At 34.5% G+C, this 22,792-nt stretch overlaps 1 protein-coding gene across 1 annotated transcript in view; it reads right to left on the reverse strand.

Annotated features, from left to right (window-relative positions):
* Positions 1-22,708, reverse strand: part of STPG2 (sperm tail PG-rich repeat containing 2) — a 517,806-nt gene extending 495,098 nt beyond the window's left edge. The window contains exons 1-4 of the mRNA XM_088792041.1: positions 22,294-22,708; positions 14,629-14,741; positions 9,148-9,306; positions 6,358-6,522 (exon numbers count right to left, since the gene is read on the reverse strand). Coding sequence (XP_088648167.1) covers positions 6,358-6,522; positions 9,148-9,306; positions 14,629-14,741; positions 22,294-22,402 — 546 coding nt within the window. The 5' untranslated portion in view covers positions 22,403-22,708. The remainder of the gene's footprint in view (positions 1-6,357; positions 6,523-9,147; positions 9,307-14,628; positions 14,742-22,293) is intronic.
* Positions 22,709-22,792: the final 84 nt, after the last annotated feature.

The raw sequence follows: 22,792 nt of genomic DNA on the forward strand, positions 1-22,792 counted from the left end.
AACTTTTCCCCCAAGTCTTTTCCATAATTAAATATGGAAGTAGAATTTATGAAGAATTAAAAGTCCCAAAGTGCATCAATTTAAACACTAATGGACTGCTTTCCAGTGTGGCAGCATACAGGTAATTCTCAGCATGTTATCATTAGCAAACATGTCAGTGTCATAATTCCAACTGCAAACTTTGCTCTGAAAAGTAAATGTATAACGATACTTCTAAAGCACTAGGGCTCTTCTAAAAAGACAGAGAGAAGCTAAATTCTACAAATCAAAATGTTATACAAAATAACTTATAAATATAATTTCTCTTTACAGATTAAGTGCAGCTAAAACTTATAATTTGTTGGCTAGAGTCTTATACAACTCTTAATTTCATAGTTGCTTCTATATTTAAGCTATATAAGATAACTTCAGCAGATGTTATTCACCAGTTCAGGGAAGAACCACAATAATTATCCATTTATTAGATTATTTTCTTAATTTTCTATTAATATTCACATCTGGAATCTGAGCACACATATAGTATTATCTCAAAAAACATCTAAAGAAAACAGAATTATCAGAAGTTTGCATGAGGTATGAATTAACATTACTACAGTATCAACTTCACAGTGGTCAGTGAGGAAACTGTTTTTTGCTGTAGGAAAAACAAGAAAATAAAGTTTTTGGCTACGAAGCTTTACTTAGTTCTCTCAAATTCAAGAAGGAGGTTTCAGAAAATATCACAGTTCAATTCAGATTGAACTTTGTGGGATCTCTTGAATATTAACAACTATGTTTTTAATTTACATATAAATCTATGTTTTTAAATGTTTTCTTAAATTAGATGTAGATTTTTATTCCAATAAACACAAGTTGGATTGACTCAATAATTACTAAATTAAGTCATCAAATAAATTAACCTATTAAAATTATGGAATAAATTTTCTTCTTGTTTCTATCTTCTATGAATAATAGTTTACCCAAAAAGAAATCAAATTTTATATGTTAAAGTAATGCTTATTCACATGTGAAAAGATTTTGTACATCTAGGGAAGCTTGAAGGAATTATTCTGGCTTTCTAATAGGTGACATATTATTCCCAAATTAAGAAATGGTATATATCAAAATATAATTTTAAAGCAAGAATACCATTTTGATATAAGTTAACAGTAATGAATTATTTAAGCCATATCTTTTCATTCTTTGCATGTATCATAATTTTTGTTCAATATTAGACATTTAAAATGATATAATGTGGCAACTCTGAAAATAAGAATCTCCCCAACCCCAAGAGGGTTTTTTGTTTGTTTGTTTATTTAGTGATTTTTCCTACACTAATGCATTAAATTCCGTATTCCTTGTCACGTGTGTCTACTGAGGTCTCAGGCTGGTTAGCTGAATACTCAGGTAATGGTTGGATAGAGGTTTCCTTTAATGCCTGAATCAATAAATCTCCAACCTTCACAGAGGAGCTCTGTGCATGTGTTGAGGCACACCTTCAACACACAAGTAGGTAGTTTAAAGTCTGCCTTAGCCTTCACTTCCTCCTTTTGTGGAGCCTCAAAGTCACCTAGAGACAAGAGCTTTGTACCTTCTTAAGTCTGTTTTCCGTAGTGATGGGTTAGAAATTCTGCAACTGCTCTCAGTGTTTTATAAGATTAAGCAAATAAGTAAACATGTTGAGGATAATGAGAACCAGGTTTTTCACTGCGGGAGAAGAGAGTTCAAATATGGAAAAGGAAAAGCTAGAATAAACCTATAGTGTTGGATTGAAATTGGAGGTATCAGTATAAACTCAAAGTGTTTAATAGACAGAGAAGAAATAAATATAGATTTCTAACTCTGTCCATTGAGAGGGTCTAGAACTAGTGACACCCATGTAGCAATGCATGTACCTCGTACACTGATCTTTTTTTTTATTATTTAAAATTTATTGGATTGACAATGGTCAACAAAACTACATAGGTTTCAAGTATACAATTCTATAATACATCATTTATATATTGCATTATGTGTTCACCACCCAGAGTCAGTTCTCCTTCTATCACCATATATTTGACTCCCTTTACCCTCTTCTACCATCCCCCCTCCCCACTTTCCCTCTGGTAACCAAAGACCTAAACATAAGACCTGAAACAATAAACCACATAGAAGAAAGTATAGGTACTAAACTTATGGACATTGGGTTAAAAGCATATTTTATGAATTTGACCTCAATGGCAAGGGAAGTAAAAGCTAAAATAAAAGAATGGGACTATATCAAACTAAAAAGCTTCTGCACAGCAAAAGAAACCATCAACAAAACAAAGAGACAACCAATTGCACGGGAGAAGATATTTGCAAACAATGCCTCCAATAAGGGGTAAATATCCAAAATATATAAGGAACTCATACAACTCAGTGACAGAAGTCAAACAATCCAATTAAAAAATGGGCAAATTGCTTAATAAAAATAATAATATATCCCAGACAAGAAAAAACTAAAGGAGTTCATCACCACCAAACCAGTATTACAAGAATGTTAAAGGGATTTCTTTAAGAAGGGGAAAAAGAACAAAAATATAGACAATAAAATAGCAATAACTAGGTACCTATCAATAATCACTTTAAATTTCAATGGATTAAATACTCCAATCAAAAAACATAGTGTAGCTGAATGGATAAGAAAACAAGACATATGCAATCTACAAGAGACCCACTTCAGATAGAAAGACACACACAGACTGAAAGTAAAGGGATAGAAAAAGATATTTCAAGCAAATATAAATGAAAAAAAAAGCTGGGGCAACAATACTTATATCAGACAAAACAGACTTTAAAACAAAGGCCATAATAAGACACAAAAAAGGACATTTCATAATGATAAAGGGATCAATCCAACAAGAGGATATAATCCTTATAAACATTTATGCACCCAAGAAAGAAGCACCTAAATATATAAAAGAAATATTGATGGAAATAAAGTAAGAACTTGACAGTAATACAGTCATAGTAGGGGACTTTAACACCCCACTGACACCAATGGACAGATCTTCCAGACAGAAAATCAACAAGGAAACAGCAGCCTTAAATGACATATTAGGCCAGATGGATTTAATTGATATTTTTAGAGCATTTCACCCCAAAGCAGCAGAATATGTTTTTTTTTTTCAAATGCACATGGAACATTTTCCAAAATGACCACATTAGTCAACAAACAAGTCTCAATAAATTTCAGAAGATTGAAATCATATCAAATGCCTTCTCCAAACACAATGGTATGAAACTAGAAATCAATAAAAAAACAAACAAAAAAAGAAAACTGAAACTGAAAAACACATAGAGGCTAAATAACATGCTACTAAACAATGGCTGGATTAACAATGAGGTCAAGGAAGAAATCAAAAGATACCTTGAGACAAACAAAAATGAAAACACAATGACCTATAATCTATGAGAAACAGAGAAAGCAGTCCCAAGAGGGAAATTCATAGCAATGCAGGCCTACCTAAGGAAACAAGAAAAATCTCAAATAAATAATCTAACCTTACCCCTAAAGGGACTAGAAAAAAGAACAGCAAACAAAGACCAAAGTGAGTAGAAAAAAATGATAAAGATCAGATCGGAAATAAATGAAATAATAGAGTTTTTTAAAAAATACAAAATATCAATGAAACCAAAAGCTTGTTCTTTGAAAAGATAAACAAAATTGATAAATCTTTAATCCATTTCATCAAGAAACATAGAGAGAAGACCCAAATAAATAAAATCAGAAATGAAAGAGGAGATGTGGCAATTGATACCACTGAAACACAAAGGATTATAAGAAAGTACTATGAACAACTATATACCAACAAATTGGACAATCTGAAGGAAATGATAAATTCCTAGAAACATAGAATTTTCCAAGACTAAATCAAGAGGAAACAGAAATACTGAACAAACTGATTACAACTACTGAAACCGAATCAGTAATCAAAAAACTGTGCTGGCATGGACGTGGAGGAAAGGGAATCCTCATGCACTTTTTATAGGATTGCAATAACAATCCCTGATTGTGGTACAGTCACTATGGAAAACAATATGGAGGTTCCTCAAAAAATTAAAAATAGAACTACCTTATGACCCAGTAATTCCACTTCTACGTATTTATCTGAAGAAATCCAAAACACTAATTCAAAAAGATGTATGCATTTCTATATTCATTGAAGCACTATTTACAACAACCAAGATATGGAAGCAACCTAAGCACCCACAATACACGATTGGATAAAGAAGATGTGGTACATATAGATTATACAGTAGACTATTACTAGGCCATAAAAGAGATTGAAATATTACCATTTGCAACTACATGGGTGGACCTATAAGATATTATGCTAAGTAAAATAAGTCAAACTGAGAAAGCAAATACCATATGATTTCACTTATGTATGGAATCTAAAGAACTGAATAAACAAACAAAACAGAAACAGACTCATAGATACGGAGAACAAACTGATGGTTGCCAGATAGGAGGTGAGATGGGAGGGTGGATGAAAAAGTTGAAGGGATTAAGAAATACAAATTGGTAGTTACAAAATAGTCATGGGGATGTAAAGTACAGCATAAGGAATATAGTCAGTAATATTGTAATAATTATGTATGGTGCCAGGTGGTTACTAGACAAATCAGGGAGATCTCTTCATAAATTATATAAATGCCTAACCACTATGCTATGAACTATGCTATGAATAGTTTCACTATTACACCTGAAACTAATATAATACTGAATGTCATAATAATATAAATGTATAGGGAGAAAAAAGGATAAAGCAAATGTGACAAAGTGTTAACTGCAGGATCTGAATGAATGGTATATAAGAATTCTTTGTATTATTCTTATAACTTTTCTGAAACAGTCTAAAACTATTTCAAGATTTAAAATTATTTTTAAGAAAGAAACTTACTAACTAGAAACAATGGATAAATTAGATTTAATATATTTATATGGTTAAATCTAAACAAATGAAACAGTAAGCAATCTACATACCAGATGACACCATTTACTCATATTTTTAAAATCATACAACAATATATATTGTTATTCATGTATATAATAAAGATTAAAGTTTACTTTGGCAAAAAGAGAAGAATGAAGGGAGGAAATTGAGTATGGTAATAATTAGTAATATATTTATTTTAAAACATAACTAATTCAAGATTGACAAAAGTTTATTTTTGTTATATGTAATGGAGGGTACATGGGTATGTTATTATGTTTGTACAATAAATGTGTAACTATGAGTATATAAATTACAGTAAAAATATTTTAAGAAAAAACATTTCACAATTCAATAGATCTAAGATCCAAAAATGCTTCGGTATACCTACTGCCACAAACCAAATGGTTTTGGAAAGTGCTTAAGCCAAAGCCCAAAAATGGAGACATGTACAAACAAAAAAACTGTAGAGTATTGAGAATGAAGGTCAAGGCAAATCCTGAGAGCACCTATTCTTATTCTTTGCCTAAGGTGTCTCATCAGCCTCTCCTTAAACCTATGCTTAATTTTTGCCATTTTCCTCACTTAGGATTACTTCTTCCAGATCTCATAAAAATATAAAAACAAACAGGTTCAAAGCACTGTGTACTTCAGTCTTATAATTAAGTAAAACCAGACATATATCTATCTATATTTATTGTCTGTATTCATGGATAACTCATATATTTCAACTAGCTGAATAAAATCTTGGTTCAGCTCTGGCCAGGTTTAAAATTTAAAGCCTGGATGAGATGGATCTGATAGATTGCGTTTGATATTTTAATCAGAGAGAAGCTCCTTATGTTTTTTTAATAATCATTTGTGAAATAAATAATACACTATCAGACCCAAATTCTTTTATAAATAAAATGTTTTCTTTCACTTTCCAGTTCAGGAAAAGAATATCTATGTACTGAGTATGATTACACAGTAGAGCAGAGACTTCTACTAAGTTAAACCTGTTTCCTCTTTTTCCTAGACAGAGTTAGACTATATTTCCCAGCCTCTTTAGCACTTAAGTCTATCCATGTGACAGCATTAACTCCCAGGCTTGGCCTACAAAAATTTCCCACTAGCAGTCCTCCATCCTCTTTCCCCTTCTGCCAGCTGGAAGCAGATGACACCCAAGTCCTGGGGGATGACAGTAACACAAATAGAGTGAGACTGAATCTCTACATGGAGAAAAAGTCTCTTAACAAGGAATGTCCAAATGAATGAGGAAAAACTAATTTCTGTTGCATTAAGCCACTAAGATTTGGGGGTCTATTTGTTACTGCAGTTAGTGTTAGTAACAGTTAGTTACTGCAATTAGTGTTAACTAAACACACATAATCATAAACAACCTTTCAATTGCCAATATAAAATGAAATCTACTTACAAATTGAGGTTTATAGTATGCTGGACCGAGTGTGCTGTCCCTAGCAGGTGGAAAACATTTCATAATACTGTCATCCTCATTAATATAATAACCACACGACCATACACAAGAAGGAATTGAAGGAACATCAACACTTCTGGAAGCTGAAGGTGTCCTTGAAATTTTCTGTAAGAAAACACATTATTTATTCAAAGGCAAGAGGAGAAAAAATGAAGAATCAAATAATAAAATTTACTAAAAAGCAACTATTAAATATTGATTTAATGAGTTTCATAACATAAGCCAAAAATATCTGTTCTATAAAAGTAATTTAAGGGAGTAATTTAAGAATTCAAGTCTTACCTCATCATATAAACCAAGATAATATACACCAATACTATTATAGCTACCTTATGAGCCAATATAAGTAACTAAGCCAAGTGAGAGAGATTCCAAGTGAGGAATCTCTCTCACTTGGCTTAGTTATTTATATTGCTTAGTAAAACTAGTATCACTGATTCTTGAAACAGGCATTCATTCCTATAATCACGTCAAAAATCAACAGTCCAAACTAGTTACTTGTGCTATGCCATCATAGTATCTGCCAGGCAAAAACAAACTTTACATTTCCTGTAACATTTCCTGGCTTCATTTCTTCCCAGCTCCTGACCTATTTCCATATTACTGTTGCCCTTTATAAATATCCTAATTATGTGCATACTATGTGTCAAGGAAAATGTCTGTGATATAATGCTGAATGGAAATAAAATATATATATATATATATAATTGAATTTAGAACGATAGCTATGCAAGTTATGTGAATGTATATATAAGTGTATAAAGTCATATACATACGTGATTTAATACTGAAAGAAGCTAAGCAAAAATTAATTCAATGTCAGTGTTAGAGTCAGGAGTTTAGGGAAATTTTTTCAAAATTTCCTTTAACGAAAAATATTTTATAATTTAAATAAAAACAGGAAGGAGTATCATATATAAGAAATGCTAGAATAAAATATATCAAATAAAATACAGACAAATAAATTAGTTATCTGGAAAATTCTTTATTAAAAATATATTGATCCTCTACAGTTTCTAAATAAATAGATAGATAAATGCTATAGTTGAGTTCACACATGCCCAATTAATAGCATAATGATAATTATGCTATTAGCATATTATCATTAGCTGAAAATGTTTCTATCATTAGAGACAATTATTAAGTACTCTCCCTAATACTTAATTAGACTGATTACCAAATTAAAACAGGAAAGTATTGAATGACTTCCCCTCCACTCACTACTCTCAAAAAATATTTGCATGATGTCAAGACTTTCCAAAATGTACCCCTATCTTCTCCAGCTTCTATGTCTACTACTCTCCCTTAGATCCTATACTCGAAGTATTCCAAAGAACTTTGTTCTTCTCTGAACATACCACACCATTAAATACTACAACATCTTTATTCTTGTGGTTTCTCTGCCAGAGTGTTTTGTTTTGTGTTTTTCCATTTTTTTTTAACTACTTAGTGAATCCTTCAAGAGCCAGCTCAACTGTACTATCTCTACCCCCTTCAAAAACTCTCTTGTTTGGGCTACTAGTGACCACTTTATTATGATGTATGTTTATTAAGATATCATTTCATCAACTTTTTGGTATTGAATTTCATTCATTACTTTCCCATTAAAATTATAGATCCCAGGGAGCAGTGATTTGTCCTCTATGTATTATCAGTGCCTAGCACTGTCTGGTACACATAGTCACTCAAAAAAATGTCTGATAAACCCTTGCATTAGTAAATAAATATTTACTTTGTCCCTACATATGAAATAGCTGATATTAAATACACGTATAAAACTTAACCTCATTCTCATTGCACTGACATTATTCAACTGAGTACTGAACCCTAAATTATATCATCCTAAACACAAAACTAATCCAAATTTAATTAATATGAGCTACGTGAAGGAGTTATGGCAAGAGAAGACGGAACCACTCAAAATAAACCATGACCAAAATCTGCTAGATTATATTATTTATTTCAAAAGAGTAGGCCTTTGGTGTAAAAATTATTCATCTATATAACACCAGTATGACTTTCCAAACAAATTACCTGCTAGTTCCCTATACAAATTCTTCTTTCCAGTCAAAATAATCTCCTCATTGTCCTCTGTAAGATCCCACTTCTCTCTCTTCACTCACGTAGCTCTCTATGCCCAAAATGCATATACTTCAAAGCCAACTTCCTCTATAAATCCTCTACAAATTATACTTCCCCATAACACAGTAATCCTCCTTTAAATTCCTATGGCATTTAATTACATAGTCATTCACTTAGCACCTATTTCATCTTGCAACTGTCACATATCATCTTGGTAGCTATCTATGTATCTTTCCCATCTAAAATTCAAGCTCTTTTTATTTCAGGAATCATGTTTTAAATTTTACTGTTTTATTAATAATGCTTAAACAGAGTTTCCTGTGTATCTATATACATATTCAGGTAAACCATGTAGGTGGTTTGTAAAATCTCCCTTACTTTCTGTTCACCATGGACATTGGAAGTGACTATAGATTTATCAAAAGCAAAAAAGAAGTCAGATGTTAACACACTTAAAAGCTAAACTTTATAAAAATGAGTATTCAATTTATTATAAAATAACTACAATATGGATACTAACACCTACGATTTTTTATACTAAGGCTTTTTAAATGTACTTAACATCATATAAAACATTGAGCCTTTTCTATTATTTTATTTTAACTAAAAGAAGTGTCATTAGAAGAATACTTTAAAATTGTAACGTACTGATTGAAAATGCTCTTTAGCCTTCAGTACTTTTCTCTTCGTGATACCTAATGTTCCAGGACAAGACTGATCATAGCTTCCTGGTCCTGGACTGTTGGAAATAAACTTCGTAAAACGTTTCTCCCGGTTTTGGAGACTACGGCCTCCTTTTATAGTATACTAAATTGGAGAGAAAAAAAAATACAAAATAATTAAAAGTACTTAATAATACCTATTTAATAAACATTATATATTAATATGAACAAACAGTTTTAAAACCCAACCTGAGAAAGTTAAGGCTCTTGATTGAAAACATAGTTCTGGTAAAACAGGGTAAGAGAAAATGACGATAGCTGTCAATTTTAACTCCAAACTCAAACTAAAATTTAGTGTACTTAGAACACTGTAAGGGAATGCAAAACATTTTTAAAACAGGAATCAGTGGCATAGGAATCTCCAAGGCTGTGGAACAAGAACAAAGAGTGCATGTTTACAGGTCCCTGGAGAATTTATACCTCTGAGATGAGCTAAAAATGCTGATATTTATATTGCAAGGAAAAAAGCAAAACTTCCAAGCTTGTTTAGGATTAATTATTTTCATAAATAACATTCTGGTCATTTCTAGGGATGTAGGCCTATTGGCAACAGCTGGTTTTATGCTCAGATTAGTTTTGAACATTGTTTATTGCAGAAGAGGCACTGGAAGAAATCTTCCATGGCTCTCCATGCCACATATCTGGATTCTCTAGAATCAGAAAATTATCAACTGGCTAGTAGCCAGTTAATTCAGATAAAATTCCATCATACTAGTTTCTATAAACAGTCATAGTGCAATCATTCTAAAGATGATTCATATAACAGTGGTTGGCATTTGATTGATCAGATTTTTTTAAGTCATTGTTTACCAATAGACCTTTCACATGGTGTGCACGTGTCAGTTATTCACAATCACTTTTAACTGAGCCTGTCTCTAATTTGCATCTCACTCAGCTTCATTCAGCTTTTAAGAAATACACAAAAGAGGTTTTCTTTTTAAAAATGAGTGAAATTACATTCATAGATAGCCAATTCACTACTTGATTACTGTTTAAATAAGATCAGAATTCCTATGTTTAAAGAGATTGCATCTATAATAATAGACTTTAATGATTTTGCAAAAACCATTAATATTACAAGTTATGTAAAGAGTTCAATCGTGAAAAAAAGAAGGCTTTCTCCATTTTTTATTCTTTGAAAAGCCATTATTATGGTCTCTATGATCTTACAATTCAAATTACAATTTGAGTTTATATTAAATACTTTAACAGAAGATAATAAAATTAATCTAATGTAGGTGATTTTTTTAAAACTGTGGAACTAACCAGAAGTTTTTTTCAGAATTTTCATTTCATAATTACCAATTATTCTCATTTTGTAAGAGGTTACAAAAGTAAGTGCATATGTATCAGATAAGTGACCCAAAATAATATTACCAAGTAATTACACATTTTATATGAAAACCAATGAGAAAATGGTCTACCTACCTTTTGAATATTGTGCTTTTGTCTATATACTATAGTTATTTGATGAATTATTATATGTCAGCAACCCCCCCAACACTACAGGGTCAGAGTCTCACCTGAAGCATGAGACCAGATACTGTATCACCTAGGATATCCTATCATTCAGCTCTAAGGAGGGTATCTCTTGGATCAAAAATCAAACCTAATTTGGACATCTTTTCCTAGGCTAGGTAATAAAAAATATGAAAGAAACTACTTGTCTACACCCAGAAAAGATTCCCAGATAATAAAAAATACGAAAGAAAACAGGATCAGAAAACATAAGTAAAATTTGTACTGACCCTTTGCAGCAGGAATCATCCTAGGAAACAGGAGAACAGAACAAATTCTGACTTAATAACCTAATTATATAACTATCAAAGGATCAGAAGCCTGCACTTTGTAAACTTGATTCTTTTGCTTCTTTTATTTTCTTAATTCCTTTATGATGTTTTCTACTAAGCAAACTTCCTTTCGAAAAAAGTTAATATGTTTCAGATATGCTAAAGGAAACAAAGACAAAGTGAATTTGTCCATAATTGGGCAAGAGTTGCAAAGGCAAAAAGTATACCCCAACCCCACCACTGACTTTGGAATAGTGGTGGCAACTATAATCAAAGTGAAGTAACTGTAAGAGGTACAGAGAAATAGAGAGAACAAAATTGGGGCACACAGTTTCAACTCCTAAATGTTCTGCTTTATAAAGTTTCAACTATTTTGTATTTTACCATGTAGGAAGGCCCTTGCAACTACAACCCACATTTATGTTTTTTGGAATTTCGTTTGAAGTTTCTAAATAATATTTGCTAAGTCTTTGCTGATAGAAAGCAACATTTCAACCTATGCTTCCAAAAATACATACATACATACATACATACATACATACATACATACATACATACTTGCATTAATTTCCAGAGTTGTCCCTTTAATTATTATCCATATTAATTATTTACAGAATATGTAAACTATGTCACATTATAAACATGTTTCCTAATTCATCTATTGAAAATGAAATGGACTTTATTTTTTAAACAATGCAATAAATTCATACTCCTTGAACTTCTAACAGTTCTGCAATAATTTAGCATAAACTACCAAAAAAAAAAAAAAGCCTCAATAGCAATTGAGTGAATAAGTCACTAGTCATTTTCTAAACCAAGGAAATCAATCTTCTTCTGGTATTTGTTTATAAGGAAAAAAAAAATAGAGACTACTAGAACTGTTTTTTCTTGATCATTCATTATACAAAAAGCACATTTCCTAATTCCTTATTCCAGAAATTCAAGAAATGCACCCAATTTGGAATAAAATGAAATTTGATCTAAATTGTACTTCGTAGTATTTTACATGTGGAAGTGACTAAAATCAGTATGAAAATAATATTCCAACATCCTGACACTTGTCATATTTAACAAGTTTGAAATCTACCTCTTGTGTGTATTTTACCACATTTCCCTCTTGGAATAGTGGAGTTATGTATCAGTTTTAATCAGGGAACTACTTGTAGAACTAGCAAGCTCATACACCCGTAATATGCTGATCTGTGGGCCATGGAGTGGAAGCGGGAGTGATTACATCCAATGACCCACTATCGAATTTTTTGGTTTTTGTCCTCTAAGCTCTGGTATTCTGCAAGTTTTAAGACCCCGAGTAACAGTAACAGATGTTCCACTGAATTAAAAGTTGAGACCACCAACTGACCATTCCAGGCTCTTTATGCTACAAAGCAAAATAAGGAGGATAGTGTATTCGCAGAGGAGGTTAACCTTCACCAGGACAGAAAAACAGGACTAATGAGAAGAGTGTGGGGGGATCGATCACAGAGACACCCTATAGCACTTCCTCGCATTATAAAACCCAGTGAAAATGCTAAGAGCTAGTTTATTTAAAGGTTTGAGAAGCAAGCCTGAGAACCAAGCACTCAGACTCCCTAGAATTGAAGATTCTTGTCACCCCACCAAGCTAAGAACTCCAGCAGATAAAGTCCTTGTTGAAAAGATGGAGAACACAGAATGAGTGCTGGAAAAATCTTAGGCTGCCAACAGCCTTATGATCAGTTACAGAAACAAAATAGGTCCCCACCTGTACTTCCTTGCTTTCTACATCACTTTCTTTCACTTTCCATCTCTTCCTTTCCCCCTCCTACTATAAAATGGCAACACTAATAATAGTGAAAATGTATTGAATGAGAACTATAGTCAGACACTATTCTAAATGCTTACTAATATATTTAGCCCTTAGAAAAGGCCTATAAAGTTATTACTCCTATTTAACATATGAGGAAACTATGGCCCAAAGAGATTAAGTGATTTAAGTTTCACAGCTAGTAAGTGGAGGAACAGATTTTGAATCTAGGTAGTCTAACTGCAGAGTCTACACTCTTAACCATTTCTTTAAAATATTGAGTGTTGGTTACCATTTAATCTATAGGTTGCAGAACAATTAAATAGAAATGTGAAAGAAGAAGAGATGAAATGGCCTTAATCTAGAAATCTAGGATTCAATTGGTAGTGACACTACAATATCATCTCTGAATACAGTAGCTAGACATTAGTTTGGCTACTTCTGGGAAGGTATTTTCGAAAATCATACATAAAATAATTGCATTTTTATAAATTATATATATGGAAAGAATAACTGTGTGGGGGCGGAGAGAGAGAGAGAAGGGAAGGGAAGGGAAGGGAAGGGAAGGGAAGGGAAGGGAAGGGAAGGGAAGGGAAGGGAGGGAAAGGGAAGAGAGAAAAGGAGAGGAGAGGAGAGGAGAGGAGAGGAGACGAGACGAGACGAGACGAGACGAGACGAGACAAGAGACGAGACAAGAGACGAGACAAGAGACGAGACAAGAGACGAGACAAGAGACGAGACAAGAGCTGAGACGAGAAGGGAAGAGAAGAGAAGAGAACTGGGCAATCAAGAGGTGAAATGTAATGGTAATCAAACCACCTTTTATGGTTTTAAAGGATCTGCCAAACACAGGATCTCCTATCCCAGGAACTACAGGTGTTAGACCATAATGAAACTAGACCAATCAGATTCTCCCTACTAGAAATTTTAATCTTGAGTGGAGTCACAAATAAAAAATAAAATGGAAGAAAGTTATAGAATTAAGTTATGTAATGGCAGTTCCTATTGAATGATGCAGAAGTTCGTACTCCTGAAATACCTAGAATTGTTTTAATCCTGTCCTTCCTTAAGACCTCACTGTTCTTCAAATCTATGAGCTACCCAAGTGCCCTTCCTATAAATCTTTTACTGTAAAACTAGTATCTGTTTTAAGTCTATTTTATTGCTTGTAACCAAACCCCTGACAGAATGGTTGCTATTATTCATTCAGGAAGTCTAAGGTTTCAATGACTGCATCTGGGCCTCCAATGGGGGAGATAAAGATATGTATGGTAGGGTCGGCTTGGAGTCATTATGTAAGAATGCAAAATTTATGTGGAAAGGGTAGAAGATGATATTCATAGTTATGAAAATATTAGAGTTGCATCCACTGTTCTGAACATGAATAGACCATTGAAGATATTCTGATATCAGATTCCTGAGACTGTATAGAATTAGGAGACACATAGGTCAATAGCAATAGCTCTAGCTATAGAGTGGGGCACACAAACCAATGCCTTCACTCTATGTCTATCTCTCTTCTATATATCTTGACCAACTGTACAATTTTCATGAGCCGTAATTCATTCATAGTCTTATTCTCCCATTCAAGAGTCTCAAGAACCATGAAGCATCCTATGTCTTAGAGAATATGTAGAATAATGAAAAATACCCAATGAGACAACCAACATTGAACACACTTATTTTCTCTTATTCTAATTACAAAATATAGATTAAAAGGAAAAAGATGATGTGAAGGGAAAATAAAATATGAAAATGGACATGATAGTCTATTAAAGAAAGAAAGCATGACTTTTATTAACTTAGATACTTATAATAACTATTATAAATTTACCTGTGCATCTGAAACATTATAGTATCCTGGACCTGGAACAGCTTTCTCAGTGTTAGAAGCAACTGTAAAAGTACTTTCTCTGGCAGCCAAAGAAAGGAATGGTGCATAGCCACCTATAAAAGTAAAATCATGTTACTGGCAGATAAGATTCCAATTATTTCAAAGGAAAAGCATTCAAAATATATGAAATCAATTTAGTAACCTCAATTGATGAGACTATACTATCAGAACTAATGGCTAGAAACAGAAGTTGTTGCATTTTTAAAATTCTGATGTAAGAATGGAATTTATATTGATATATATTAAATATAAGAACTTATAGAACTGGATTTACTAAACAACAGAAAAAATACCTAAAGAAAATAAAAACAAAATAAAAGTTATTTTTCTTATAAGTATATTTGGTTAAGATGAAAATGGCAATTATAGTATTTCACTGATAAAATATTTTCATCTTCAGAGAACCACTGTTTTATATTTTGAAATAGCATCTATTATTTGTAGGCAATAGCATATATAAATTATTTCTATCTAGGTTGTCTTAACTCATTCAATGAAGGTAGGGAAAGAAGAGAAACAAAGAACAAACAAGATAAATATAAAACAAATAGCGGGAGAGTAAATGTAAACACAATATTGATAATTAAATTAAATGGAAAAGTTCTAAATACCCCAATTAAAAGGCAGAGATGGTTAGATTGGATAAAAAAGCAAGACCCAAATTTATGCTCTCCACAGGAAACCCTCTTAAAACATAAAGACACAGAGGTTAAAATAAAAGGATGAAAAAGATATACCATACATCCATGAATCAAAGAAAGCTGTTGTGACCATATGAAAAAAGCATACAAAGTAGATTTTTAGAACTAGGAATACCAGAGATAAGAGAGACATTTCATTACTATAAAGGGGTCATTTCATCAAGAGGATTTAATAATCCACAAAGAAAAGCAATGAAATAATTGGCATAAAAATCAAAATAGTGCTTACCTATAGGGGAAAGGGATAGGGTTATAACTGAAAAGGAAAATTTGGCAATATTTCTTGACTCGAGTACTTATTTCTTAAGTCATAAATTTATATTTTATGTAATTTTCTGTGTATTTCATGTCACAATTAAAGATATATATACATATATATTTTTTAATTTAGGTTCATAGTAACACTGAGGTAATATGTAATATGAGAATGAATAAACCTAAGCTCAGGCTAGTTTTGAGGTTGCTGTTATCAGAACATGGCAGAGATTCTAACTGAATCTACCCACCTAAACAAATGTAAAATTAATTGCAAAATACTGAAATTTATTTTTTGAAAAAAAAACTACATAATAGCCACATGTATTCAGAAAGCTGGTACTCATAAAATCTTCATTGAAGTTTTCCAAAATTAATTATATGGAATCTTTCATCAATAGGCTAAAAGTTTATATGAAATATTGAGCTCAAGTAAAACCATAAGGAAAGTATTTATAGTGATAAGCTCCATGAGAGAAGAAAATTTTCTGTTTTATTCATGGCCGTATACCCAATATTTACAGTTAGGGTGCCACCCTGTCCTAGTCACTCAGGAAACAGGACTTTTAGTTCTAAAACCAGGACATTCCCAGATAAACCAAGATGGCTGGTAACCCTATCATACTGCCATGGGTATTAAACAATAAATATAGAATTAATAGACAATATTCTAAAATACACCTTTAGTCATTCATTCACTAATACCAAATGCTTTATTATGTGTCAGACAGAGGCAGTGAGGGTACAATAATGAATAAGCTAAAACCCTGGCCTCAAATAGTGGGGAAGCCAGACAAATACACAAATAATTACACTATAAACAGTGCTAATAATTAGTAAGATAAAAAAAATAGAAGAGGATTCTGGGGAATTAGGATTGATGGAATGTAAAATAAAAAGCTTTATTTGGGACTTATGGATATGTTGACATGTAGAGTGCCAACTACAAATGATAAAACAAACTGTCGGGTAGAAAGAAATTAAGACTACACGAGAGGAAAAAATTTGAGAAGAAATAAGTTCAGTTTGGAATATATTGAGCTTGAGGTGCCAACAGTAGTAGATAAGTCAAACTGGGATAAAGTAATAAAAGTCCATTCTGAGAAAGAAGGGTGGGCAGCATGTGATTAAAAGATAAGTGTCATGCTGGAGACCCTGCTCGCTGCACCATTTGTCGTGCGGGGCGGCCTGCGGGGTCTCTGCTCCCGCTCCCCATACAAGAACGCAGGATATGGTGAGGCCAAAAGGGAACACCCACGGAGCCATAGGCAGGGGAGTCACACCACTATATTCTCTCTGGCGGCACTATACTCTCACTGGAGGCTGGATCCACACTGTCCGCAAACCACCATCCACACTTGCCAGCCCAGCCGCCATCTTCTTGCTAGCCCCCATTCTTCTCTCTCCTCTCTTCCTGGTAGCGTAGCCACAACAGCCACACTAGGGGCCAATGGCTCACCGGCCACAGCCGACGGCCAACCAGCCACAGCCGATGGCCATGCAATCACAGTTGGCCACTTACTACCTGAGCCAATACCTTTCTATGTGAGGCCGAGAGCCTGTAAACTACTTTCTGGGGCTCTGCCCCCACAATAAGTTTCATAGCCACAAAACAAAGAAAAGAGGATTCTTTGCATAAAAGCAATAACTAGATCTTTAAAACATATGCTCATCTTCAGGAACATCAACATACAGAACAATCATATATATTATTTAAACTTAAATAAAGATAGACTGCATTCCCTGAGGTGATCTCCCTACGTTCTGATTGGCTAATAAGATAAAATCATTTATTTTTGGCATAAGCACAAGACCTGAGACAGCTCATGCCTCTGTGGCAGATAAAGCTAACTGCTCTCCAATCAGAGAAGAAATCTGGGAAAGAATATATTTAGAAGCTGGTGTCACTGAGCTTAGATAACTAATACAGAACCAAGATAACTAACATACAGCTAATGTGGGGTGTCACTTATTATGAAAATCAAGCTCAAAAACCAATGAAATATTCCTTAGCTCAGTAATGCCACGAGCCATCACATTATTAAAAGGATTATGTTTTTATAATATTTTACCAGGCTGTTGTCTCTGGGGAAAACTTGCTTTGATGAGATAAGACATACTTGCTGCTCAGATAATTATGAGAATATTAGCAACAGCTCTCACTAATCTGTAATTGGAGTATCCATTATCCTTCCCACTCAGGAAACCAAGGCAGCTCAGTTCTGTCCCTTTCAGGCTGCAAATCTGGTAAAAAAGGAGTCTCCCTGACCCAATGGCCAAAGCCAAGGCAATGAAGTTTGCAAATTAGGTGGAAAGAATTTCCTCAGGAAAATGTGAAGATAATACAATGCAGGATTGACCAAGTATGTCATAGTAAGAGAGAAGTGGTAATTAGGAAAAAGAAAGGCTGGGAATAAAGACTATTTGCTTCTTTTTTTTGAAGATCTAAGAAGTTAAGTTCCTCTCCTCTTGTGTAATTCAAGGTAACAACTAAGTTATACAAAGTTCCAACATCTGCTCTTTCTACATCATACTCTATAAAATCTACCTGACCCTTAATTGTGTACCTCTGAATAGTCCAGTGTGTTACTGATTTAAAGAGAGGCAAGGCGGAATATACCTACAAGAGAGATAACAGCTACTTTTAAACTATCTTGTCAGGGAACGCAGTAGGGAAATGACTAGAGACACCTGTACCTTTCATCAATTATCAGCATGTTATCACTGAGTATTACTAAAAACAGGGATCTCCAGGATGCAGCTGCTCAAAGTTCTCAAGCATGGAATTTCTTAGTTTCCTTCAGACAAGGGAGAGTTCTATAAAACAGTAAAAGAAGGGCCTTGCAATATCCTATTTACTGCTCCCTAAACAGAGTTCACACAAGCCATGTTGTAAGAGTTTTTATTCTGCTATTTGTTGCTCATTAAAATTTTTAAACTTTATTTCAAGAATTACTGTGTTTTTGTTTTTTTTTTAAGTACTTATCTGTTATGGTATTGAGCTAAAAACAGAATAATTGAGTAAAGATCCTGGTTATTGCCCTCAAGAAACTCATTTTAGTGGGGGAGCCAGATGAGTTAGCAGATAATTACAATATAGAATCAAAGTGCTATGAAAGAGTCATTAAGGAATCAAAGAAGACTTAAGAACAGTGAGAGAACAACTTCATTTTACCTGAGTTTTGAAGAATAAGTAGGAATTAGTCAGGTGAGGAAGGAGCAGAGAGCATACTGAGCAAAGGCATCAGCAGGTACAAAGGCCTAGAAGTGGTTAAGCATGAACTGACAGAAGATGCAAAGTTGGAATTGCTGGTATGTAGGTGTCGCGCAGGGTGCCAGGCGGGCTCTCTGCTCCCGCTCCCGCTCCCCACAAGAGAACGCAGGACATGGTAAAGCCAAAAAGTAACACCCACGGAGCCATAAGTAGGGGAGTCATATCACTATATTCTCTCTGGCGGCACCCACCTCTCTGCAAGCCGCTCTTGCTAGCTCAGCCACCATCTTCTTGCTAGCCCCCCATTTTCTGCTAGCGTAGCCACAGCAGTTATATTAGTGGCCAATGGCTCACTGGTTACAGCTGACGGCCAACTAGCCACAGCTGATGGCCATCCAATCATAGTTGATGGCCATTTACTACCTGAGCCAGCACCTTTCTATGTGAGGCCGAGAGCCTGGAAACTACTTTCTGGGGCTCTGTCCCCACAGTAGGTAAAGTCTTGGTGGAGGTGTGGCTGCCTGGAAAGATCAGATAAAGCAGGAGACCATGTCAGGTACAGATAATGAAGAATCTTATACACCATGTCAAGGAGTTCAGATTTTAACCTTTTAATGTTAAAGGGAAATTTTTAAACAAACAACATCATTATATCTTAGAAAGATCACATTAGCCATAAGATAGAAGTTGGATTGGAGACTGAAATAGAGAGAAACCAGTAGCATTTTATTGGTTTATTTCAGAATAGACATAATGAGGCCTGAACTAAGACAAGGGCAGTTAAATGAAGAAAGGGAACTAATGTGAGAGATAATGAGAAGATAGAATCAATAGGTCTTAAAGATCAATGGGAATGATCAATCAGAAAAGGAGTTGAGAATAATTCCAAAGCTTAAAGTTTACAATTGACTGATATAATTTCAAAGGGACCAGTAACAGTGGGGAAAATGCTTAAAGTTTATAATTGACTGATATAATTTCAAAAGAGCCAGTAATAGGGGAAAATGATGGGCTCAGACACTTGGAATTTCAGATGCCAGAGGTGGAGATGTCCAAAAAAGTAATTGATAATGCAGAGGACTTAAGATAAGGAGAAAGCTTACCTTAGAGATATAAATTACCTATATCTTTTTTTTTTTAATTTATTGGGGTGACAATTGTTAGTGAAATTACATAGATTTCAGGTGTGCAATTCTGTATTACATCATCTATAAATCCCATTGTGTGTTCACCACCCAGAGTCAGTTCTCCTTCCATCACCATATATTTGATCCCCCTTACCCTCATCTCCCACCCTCCACCTCCCTTACCCTCTGGTAACTACCAAACTATTGTCTGTGTCTATGAGTTTTTGTTTCTCACTTGTTTGTCTTGTTCTTTGGTTGTTTTGGGTTTATATACCACATATCAGTGAAATAATATTGTTCTCTGCTCTTTCTGTCTGACTTACTTCGCTTAGCATCATACTCTCAAGATCCATCCATGTTGTCACAAATGTTCCTGTATCATCTTTTCTTACCGCCGAATAGTATTCCATAGTGTATATATACCACAACTTCTTTATCCATTCATCTATCGAAGGACATTTTGGTTGTTTCCATGTCTTGGCCACCGTAAACAAAGCTGCAATGAACATTGGAGCACACGTGTCTTTATGTATAAATGTTTTCAGATTTTTGGGGTAGATACCCAGGAGAGGGATTGCTGGGTCATATGGTAATTCTACTTGTAATTTTTTGAGGAACCTCCACACTGCCTTCCATAACAGCTGCACCAATCTGCATTCCCACCAACAGTGTATGAGGGTTCCTTTTTCTCCACAGCCTCTCCAACACTTGTTATTATTTGTCTTGTTGATGATAGCCATTCTGACTGGGGTGAGGTGATATCTCATTGTGGTTTTGATTTGCATTTCTCTGATGATTAATGATGTTGAGCATTTTTTCATATGTCTAGTTGCCATTTGTATGTCCTCTTTGGAGAAATGTCTCTTCAGGTCGTCTGCCCATTTTTCAATTGGGTTGTTTGTTTTTTTTGTTGTTAAATTACCTATATCTTTATGGGCTTTTTTCTGGGAGTCTTCAGAGTCAGAATATAGACAGTAGTTGAAGCTATAGATTTGAATGAGCAAGTACAGACGCAACAAACAAATAATGGAAAGTATAATATATAAACATTTAAAAGATGTTTAGAAAAATTAAAACTTTTAAAGAAAACTGTGAAGGGTTGGGTTGGAGAGGGGGGAAAAATGATTCCCTAATTCAGCATTTAACAAATGTTTATTTGGTCCTAACCATGTATCAGGCATTGTTCCAAGACAATAGTTGGGAAAAGAAGCAGGAAAAAATTATGTTACAGATAAGAGGGGAAGAAATATTTCTAAAAAGAGAGTGCTACAATAAAATAAGGATTGAAAAGTATCATAAGTGGAAGCATTTGGGTGGTCATTGGTAACTAATAAATTATTAGGGAGTTAATGCTTATAACAACTCAGCTGCATTAAAGACAGAAATAATAAGCTCCAAGAGTACTGATATTGATGTCAGATGCTGAAAAGTCATAAAATTCAAGATTAAAATAATAACAAATGACAAATTTGTACTCCACCCATAGAAAACTAAATTAATCTAATACCCTAATCTGATCAGTCGGTCAACAGTAATGGATCCTGGCATTTGTCTAAAAATACAAACATAGCATAGAAATAGGGAAAATGCAAGGGGAAAACTAATTTGGATGATATTAAACTCCACGAAATCATCAGATTAGAACAAGCAGAAAGCAATTTGGAAGTATATATTCAATTTCCCCTAAGTCACTAACTGCAAACAAATGAGAACAAATAATTATTTAAATTATCCATTTCCATTCCATCTCCCAAGAGTACAGCCTTTCTTTACAGAATATGGGATGAAGGGGGCACTTATTATGTTCAAAGAGAACATGGGTTTGGTCACATAACAGACATTTATCTGGAAAAATACATGGCACTATCTTCAAATGATGTTGCAAAATAGAAATATAAAAGTTACATTTTAGTAAATAATGTGTCTCTGGCTAATGGTAGGAAAGGTGTCTGCGGCAGCCAGGATTACAATGAAGAGACTGCAGGCAGTAAGAAGTACACAGGATATGGAGACTCATAGTCAACTGAGCCAGGAAATCAAAATCTTAGATCTGATCTATAGAATTGAAAGTATGATGTAGACAACCATTGTAGAATCAGAAGTCCAAGTCATATGCTTTCTGGCCTTGTGATACAGGACAAATGATTTTACCAGTTCTACCTGTAAAATAAGAATTTTCCTTGCCTGCTTCATGTTTTGTTATACTTAGGAAGTGGTACTATTAGGTTTAACACACGAGCACAAGGAAGCGGTGCAGGATGAAAGTGAGGTGCCTGTCACAGAGGGCTTGCCTGTCATTACATCTTACCTGTTGCCTGCTGCTTCAGGAACGGTACCTGGTAAGATCCAGGACCCACGTGATCCTCAGTGCTGCCACCTTCCGTCAATCTGAGCGAGCGGGGAGCCCGATCATACATAACGGCCGGAGGGGCTGGGAAGGGGTGGGACGGAGCCACTGGAAAGGAATAAAAACACTGCGGCTAGAGGAGGTGTGCAGCAGAAGGAAGCTGATAACAGTCTGTGGAGGCGCGGACAGAATTTAGGGGTTGTCTCCCAACCTACTCATGGGTGTCAGGTTTACCCAGGTCGATTTACAGCCCTGTGGTAAAGGGGAAGAAAGCGCGACCAGAGATAAGACATCCCAAACATCTGTTCACCAGCGGAGACCCGTGGCGCTTCTCCCAGACAGGAGATTAAAGATTAGGCGCCATCACTCTGCTTCCGGCCCTGACTCCACCCACTTCTCTACCCCACGGAAGTTTCCGGGAGAGAACCAGAAGGGCTCGTCCCCCGCCAAGCCCTCGGAG

This window comes from Rhinolophus sinicus, chromosome 1, assembly GCF_057876585.1.
Source record: "Rhinolophus sinicus isolate RSI-liver-muscle chromosome 1, RSI-T2T, whole genome shotgun sequence".
Taxonomy (NCBI): domain Eukaryota; kingdom Metazoa; phylum Chordata; class Mammalia; order Chiroptera; family Rhinolophidae; genus Rhinolophus; species Rhinolophus sinicus.